The 8,333-nt window shown below is 37.4% G+C and overlaps 2 protein-coding genes across 2 annotated transcripts; one reads left to right on the forward strand and one right to left on the reverse strand.

Annotated features, from left to right (window-relative positions):
* Positions 1-518: 518 nt before the first annotated feature.
* Positions 519-995, forward strand: HELRODRAFT_161176 (hypothetical protein; the record flags this gene model as incomplete). Its single annotated transcript, XM_009021126.1, has 1 exon — positions 519-995. The coding sequence occupies one exon, from the start codon at positions 519-521 to the stop codon at positions 993-995; it is 477 nt and encodes a 158-aa protein (XP_009019374.1).
* A 717-nt stretch (positions 996-1,712) lies between these two features.
* HELRODRAFT_161177 (hypothetical protein) lies at positions 1,713-2,825 on the reverse strand (the record flags this gene model as incomplete). The annotated part of the gene is made up of 2 exons (XM_009021127.1): positions 1,713-1,890; positions 2,536-2,825. 2 exons carry the CDS (start codon positions 2,823-2,825, stop codon positions 1,713-1,715), a joined length of 468 nt encoding a protein of 155 aa, XP_009019375.1.
* Between the last annotated feature and the right edge of the window lie 5,508 nt (positions 2,826-8,333).

An 8,333-nucleotide genomic window follows, 5' to 3' on the forward strand; every position in this document is an offset into this window, starting at 1 on the left:
AGGGGAGAGATTTGGCCAAAGTTTGTTGCAATAGCTGTCTCCTCCCACACTGTTGCCTAGGTTTTTGTATTCACTCATTCACTCATTTGTTCACTCACTCATTCATTCATCAATGGAAAAAAAAAGAAAAGGAAAAAAATATATAAATAAAAAAAAAAAGTTGAAAAAGTTATATATATTTTCCACTGGTTAAATATTTAAAGATAATTCAGTCATTCATCCGTTCGCTCGTCTATTCATTTCGTCACTCATTCATGTATTCGTTCATTCATCCATTCGTTCGGTTGTTTATTCATTCATTCATTCATTCATTCATTTATTCATTCATTCATTCATTCTTTTTTTCCCTCACTCGTCCGTTCAGTAATTAACTCATTCATTCCTTCATCATTCACTCATTCATTCGTTTGGTTGCTGGTCCGTTCAATTGGTCATTCGCTTGTTCATCCATTCATTCATCCATTCACGCTACTTGGTTTGTTTCCTTTCCTTCGTTTCTTGGTTGTTTTTAATTACATATGGCTCCAACGTTACAACAGTGCCCCGTCTGCTTTAACCACTATAGAAGCACTCCAGACGGAAAGTTATGTCAGCACGGAGGTAAAATGAAAGGACAGGAATGCTCGGGGTTCAATAATGCCAAATCACAAAAGCACAACCCCGATCGGTGGATCAACGCTGTGTCATCTTGTATTGAACAGGGAAACTTGTCCTCGGCTGTCAGACTTGTCTGTTCGCTGAAGGGCCTGGCGGAGAGCTCGCCAGCCACTTTTGATAAATTATGTTCCATCCACCCAAAAATTCCGGTGAACAGGCGGGTTTTCCCCGCATTGACACCAACGGCTGGTTGCGTTTCTCCCGCCGAGGTGCTGAGGGCCGTTAAATCGTTCAAAAACGGTTCTTCTGGAGGCCTGGATGGCCTACGACCCCAGCACCTTAAGGATGTTTTTTCAGGCCCCTTGCCAATCGACGACACACTGAACCCAATTCATTAATTTGATCCTATCTGGAGCTTGCCCACTCTCCGTCCGCCGGTTCTTTTTTGGAGGCCGGATAATAGCTTTAAATAAGAAAGACGGAGGGGTCAGACCGATTGCGGTCGGGAACGTTTGGAGGAGGTTGGCCGGCAAATGTGCCTTGGCCCTGGTCGTGGTCGAACTCAAGACCAAATTTTAAACGACTCAGTTGGGTGTCGGGATTAAGGGTGGCGCTGAGGCCGCTGTTCATGCGGTTTGAAGATTGGTCACCGACCTCCCCGATCAATGGGGGTTTCTGAAACTGGACTTTAAAAATGCCTTCAACGCCTTGAGAAGAGACTTGATGTTGGAGGCTGTCAAACTTTTTTGCCCCAATATCTATAATTTTTCCCATTCTGCCTATGGCGGAGTCTCTTCCCTTGGCTACCACTCTTGTGTTGTAGAATCGTCCGAGGGGGTACAGCAGGGTGATGCATCGTCCTCTTTCGTTTGCGCTTATCTGGATGATATCAGCATTGCTTCGGACGGCCCAACTCTGGCCGAAAGCTACGAATATTTGAAGCATAACTCCGCTGCAATTGGTTTAGAGTTAAACATTAAAAAATGCGAACTTCACTGCCAAAGTTTATTTCAGGTGCCACATGCGCTGGCTGGAATACCCAGAGTTGGTGCATCAGAACTGAGTTTTTTAGGCACACCCTTGGTCGAGGGCGATTATCAAATAAAGTTTTTTGATCAAAAGCTCTCTGAGCTTAAATTCGCCCTGGGTCGTGTTTCCTGTCTTTCGGCCCATGATGCCTTGACTATTATCCGCAATGCCCTCAGTTTGCCCAAATTGATGAACGTCCTGCGTACATCCAAACACATTGACCCTTCTAAATTGGGTGAATTTGACGGAGCCCTGCGCACCGCCCTGTCGTCGATTTGCAATGTTCAAGTGACCGACAGTGGTTGGTCCCAGACTCAGCTGCCGGTGCGATTTGGTGGGCTGGGGTCGCTTAGCGTGGTTCAGCTGGCTCCTGTTGTTTATAATTCTTCTGCCGCTGCCACTCTCGACCTGCAGTCTTCCCTGCTCCACCGGTTTTTTTGGTGCCGCGATATTCTTCCCCCAGTGTCCGCCCCGGGGACCGTACGCACGTCCAAATTTTGAACGAAGAATATAAAAAAATCTTTCAAAATTTGTTGTCTTCATGCGGCGATGACTTTTCCACCGCTCGTTTGTTGGCCATGTCCAGCGTTGCCAGCTGTGGGTGGTTGAGATCGTGGCCCAACACCTCTGTGGGGACCAGGCTTGACGACGAGTCTGTGAGATTTGCCATTGGCTTCAGACTTGGCCTGGTCATTCAAAATAAATACACGTGCCGATGTGGCGCTGGGGCGGACGAATTTGGGCACCACGGTTTGGTTTGTCGCTTGGGTGGGGGCCGTCAACTACGTCACTCAGCGCTAAACGAATACATTTGTCAGCTCTTCTCCAAGGCTTCAATCCCGGTTCTCAAGGAACCATCCGGCATTTCTGCGCATGATGGTAGGCGCCCGGACGGATGCACACTAATACCTTGGAGAGCCGGCAGATGTTTGGCGTGGGATGTTAACGGTCCCTGGCACCCTTGCCGAACGATATGTAAACCTGACAAGTAAAGAATGCGGTTTGGCCGCGGCCAGGGCAGCGGACGAGAAAATGAAAAAATATGCGAACGCCCTCTCCTCGATGGAATTCTTGTCAATATGTATCGAGGTTCTCGGCCCGATGGACTCCAATACCCTTAAATTTCTTAAGGCAATATGTAAAATGATCAGCGTCAGATCAGGTGACAGCAGGGAACTGTTTTTCGCAACTAACCACATTTCGTGCTTGTTGCAGCGGTTCCTGCGTGTCTGTGTGCTTGAAAATATCCAACTGAATGCCGACATGTGCAATTAACGACAAATCAAAGTGTTAATCCATTTGTTACTTGATGTTTGACGGTTCAGAGTAACTCATCATGTTTTGGTTTTAACATACATACATACATGCATACATACATACAAACATACATACATACACACATACATACATACATACATACATACATACATACATACATACATACATACATACATACATACATACATGCATACATACATACATACATACATACATACGGCCAGAAAACATGGTAAAGGCAATGCTCACATCTAAAATTGCTTGGGATGCCATCGATTCATTTTCGTCTGAGGTTTTCCGAAATCTACGTACGATAGAAAGACAAAGAGCAAACAAAGTTGGAAAATAGAAGCAAACAAAGTTAGAAAATAGAAAAATACATTAAAGGCAGAAATTAACAGAAGGAAAAGCAAATAGCTATAATCCTCTCCCCGTGTAGTAATGCCTAACGGCGGGTTAACGGGGAAACAGGGGCCAGATGTCGAGGAGGTTTTTAGTCGGTATGGGATTTTATTTTTTTCGAGTCCGACATATCCAAGGGCTGTGGCTTGGGAATACGTAAATGTATTTTCCTACCTCGAAAGAAAAAAAACAAAAAAACAAAAAAAAAACATACATACATACATACATACATACATACATACATACATACATACGTACATACATACTTCAGTGTCACTCATCATGTTTTGTTTTTAACATACATACATACATACCCACGGGTCTTATGGAGGAAGGTAGCCTCAGACCCGATGGGTATACTATTTCACCATGGGCGCAGGGACGTTCCCTTGCTTGGGATGTTACGTTCCCTCACACCATGGCTGAAAGGTACATTAATCTTACCTCACAGGAAGCGGGTGCCGCTACCTTAAAAGCCGCAGACTTTAAAAATTCAAAATATGCGGCTCTTGCAGAAAGCAAAATTTTTCAGCCAGTCTGCATTGAGACCTTTGGTCCAACCGATGCTCAGACTCAGAGTTTTCTGAATGAACTCTGTAGCAGGATTGTAGAAGTATCGGGTGACCCATTAGATAAGAGTTATGTAAAGCAATCCTTTTCTATTTTACTTCAAAAATATAATTCTTTCTGTATTTTGGATGGAGCGTTAAAATACCTGTCTGTGCGAAGCGTTTAACAAAGCTGAACCCGGATATGATTATTACTTCCCTATAGTTCTAATCAATTATGGGTTCATACATACATACATACATACATACACACATACATACATACACACATACATACATACACACATACATACATACATACACACATACATACATATGTACATAACACGAACATAAGTACATGTACGTATATGCATTTGCACGCTGACACGCTGCAATTCATTTCTTTCAATAAAACACCAATCTCGCTTCTATATCATCCTTGCAGACACACTAATAACCATCATTTATTTTTATTTATTATGCTAATTATGAGAGATTGTCTGAAATTTATAACAACTAAGATTACGGAGAACCAACCAACCACTACAACAAAAAACAACAACAACAGCAAAAACAAACTGAGGTACTTAACAAACTTGAAGCAACATTACAAATAGTAGCAATTACAAAACATACAAACAAAATATAACTAACAAAAAAAACTAAATAATGACTTACTCTAATAAAAAAAAGTTCAAACGGGGTCAATTTTTCCATCGTTAACAATTACTATAACGCAAATATCAATACAAAAAGAGAATATACATCATACATAAATCAACTACCAGCCAGAACAACAATTTGTACCGGGGCAACATCAATCCAAACTCCAAAAGCAAGATTTGTTGCTTTCTGTTTCTTCACATATTCTGGAATGTTACTACATATTCTAGAAAGTAATAACCGTGCCAAGCGGTGCAACATGAAATTTCGTGATTTTCATAAAAATATTATACCGGTCGATAATGTTTTAAAATTTTTAAACGAAACAATAATAAATAAATTTGGTTGAGAGAAATTCTAATTTTTTGAAATGTGATACGAAACTGATCGGCAAGACTGCAGTCCCAATTACCTAAAATCTTATTGGCTACCCGTGTTGGTGTGATGTTGAAAATATTAACGATTTGATTTATTTTCAATTTGGATAAATCTTGAAAAGATTAACACAAATCTTGCCATTTTTTAAAAGTACTTCTTCATCAGGGTGCTCCAGATCTTTGAAATACTTTTTGTTTGTGACAGTTTAATTGGCAAGCTCATTAACTCATCATATCACAACGCAAAAAATCTGAATGTGAAACGAACAATTTATTGATTCACGTCTAGAAATCTTTAAATTCTGAAAAATTTTATTTTCAAATCAAATAAAATTTTTAGAGAGTAACCCAGAGCAAAGAGTAACACAGAGCAGGCTTGCGGTTTGAATGTTTTGCAATAAATTATTTTAGTCTATTTTTTTTATGTCGATGTTTTATCATCTCACATTATTTCGGAAAGGTTATTTATTGTATTAATAAAGTTATAAATGGCCGGCATGCTCTAGGACAATTGTGATGCATGGTCCTCGTTATAAATTCAAAGCACTTTCTCGCTTTTCGTCATATTTAGTTATTGGGAAATTTGTGAAATTTGGAAATTTTTTTTAATTTTTCATTGGTGATACATGAAAAAATGTATTAATTAGGCAATAATGATTTTGAACAATGTGACAAAAACAACATAAATAATAACATTAATAATCTTGATTCAAAGAAAAAGTTTGAGATGTTACTTTTTGTCATAGTTTTGCATAATAATAAAAATGATAATATTTAAAACAGTAACAATAATAATAATTATAATGTTTCATTTTTGTAGAGCTCAGGTTTGCGTGGAATCTTCACTAAATCTTTACTAACTAACAACATACAAACATTCACGAGTTAGTACGAGCAAAGACGTGCGTATCCCGGATGCACATGGTAACAGTGATGAGTTTTTTTGCATTCAAACCTGGTCAGGAGAGAAGCAAGCAGACATTTTAATCCTGCCACATTCAAACGTCGATTCATAGATATGAAAATGTTACAATGACAAAAATTAATGGGATGGTAAAAAAATAAAATTTTGAATATATAATTTTAATATTTGAATTTTTTGACCATCAATAAAAATCGATGATGTAACATAAAAATTATTAACTCTGATGAATTCAACGTAGCCATCTTTCGATCACACGTTTGCTTCTAAGGTGGAGGGGAAAAAATTTTCAAGTAAAAGTGAATTTTCTTGAAGTTAAATTTTAAAACACGCGATCTTGTGAATGTGACGAGGGAAAAAAAATGATTAGCACATTTTTTGAAAAGTTTTAAACGTTCATTCGACATCAGTGGTGTTCGTATGCTTGTAAATAGCTGTTACACGCAATGAAAAGTGTCGTTGGAAAACTCAACAAACAACACAACGAACTGCGCCATGATGCATCAAACGTATCATGCGATAAAATGGAATAATTACTTGCTGACTTGGCAAAAAAGTTATTTTCCACTCATGTCAGCTGAAAATTTTCTTTCAAAAATTAAACTAATTTCTGTAAGAATGACTTAAGAATATTTTAAAATAATATACACGTGGTTAAAAATGTACAGCTCTTTCATTTATTACTTGATGTTTCAGTAAACTATACTGAATTATTTTTTATAGTTTGTTTCAAGACAAACAATTATATTCAGGCATAACAAATGGCCTAAGTTTATAGCAAAACACAAGAACAGGATCACAATAGGGCTGGTGTTCATTGATATGCCAACTTCACCTGATGCCAATAAACATCCGAGACAACTTTTTCATCATAGGCCGGGCATGTTTTGATTTATTTGCATCGTTCAACTCACTAAATTGATAGGCCATAATGTGGCATTGCTCACTTTCCTGGTCATTATAATTCCTAATGTTCGCTTTTTTTCAATCTTATTTCGCAAATTACTTTTCTATTTATTTGTTATTTGAATATTTTTCCAATAAAATTCATCATTACTTTTGCCAACGTAGTTTTTCACTGGCCATGTTTATACAATTCTATGATTATTTTTCTAGTATTATTAATATTATTATCCTCGTTATAACCATCATCGTCACAGTCATCCTCGCAACTATTTCAATATAACAGATACAAATATTTCGACATCCATGCACGTTCTATATTTCGAAACATTTGATTTTTCTCTTCCAGGCAGTAATGAGTTCCACCCAGCATCGATTCGTCCCAAATGGATTCGTCCTGCGTCGTTACTCTTTGGAACAACTGAACTAAGGCTCATTTTAGCTTTTACACTTTGGTCGGCTGGTACAGAAACATCAGTTAATAGACACTGTTGTTTGTTTTTTGTAGCAGGCATTTGGTGCTGTGATGTTTGCAGTAGCTGGTTTCGATTACAAATAGATCCCCGGCTATCAAATACAATGTATGGCATGTGTGGATTCACTGTGTTCTCGTTGTTTACCTTGATACCTCTGAAAATAATTTAAAAAAATTAATAAATTATTATTTATTTTTCTTTTTATGTTATTGCCATAGTGGTTTTCGCCATATGTTATCATATAAAATAAAAATTGAAAGATAAACCGAGATAAAAAAAAACAAACTTGATGTTTATTAATAATAACGTGCTGTCCTTCGTCCATCTGTCATCGTTCATTCTAGATGCATCCACATTTGCTGGACAATCATTCTTCCCGCTGACAGCGTAACATTTTTCTTCTTCGTCGTTTCAGCTTCTCTCTGCTAATAATTATTTTTGTCATCTCACAGCATCGTATAATAATCATTGCGATCACATCTGCAATCAACTTATTTATCATTGCCTTTGTTATCAATTCATCATCATCTCTGTTGTCATCTTTTTCCTCATTTTAATTGTTGACATCATCGTCCTCTTCATCAGCATCATCGTATTTATTCCCATTCATTTCTCTCTAATCCATCTAGTCTGTTACGATTGTATGTTCAGTGTTTATCACCTACTATTCACAAGTTTGAAAATTCAAAATTTTTATTTCACAAGCTTCTCATCAACAAATTTGAAAATTTTTGTCACATCGTTGTACCTGCTCCAGCCAATGTCATCATTTTTGCAAAGATATTATGTTCTATTTTTTAAAATTCTTTTCAATGGTTTTATACCAATGTTTATTTGTTTGTTTGTTTATAATAATTTTATGATTTGTATTTGTTTTATGATTTATGAGACGTGTTTGTGTGAGAAACTGTGTATCTGTTTGTTTATGTTTTGTTTCTATAACATAAAAAATTTATATTCAATAAACCAACTTATGAAGTATTTTGTGAGTTTTCGAGGAAGAGTAAGAGGGTAATTTAATTTTTATTATCAGCACAAAATCTGATGTTTCTGAGCAATGAGAGTTGTTATTAACATCGTCAAAAAACTATAAAACTTACATCAACATCTTTTTTATCATCTTCATCACTCTGTT

The sequence above is a fragment of the Helobdella robusta genome (assembly GCF_000326865.2).
Source record: "Helobdella robusta unplaced genomic scaffold HELROscaffold_3, whole genome shotgun sequence".
Lineage (NCBI taxonomy): Eukaryota > Metazoa > Annelida > Clitellata > Rhynchobdellida > Glossiphoniidae > Helobdella > Helobdella robusta.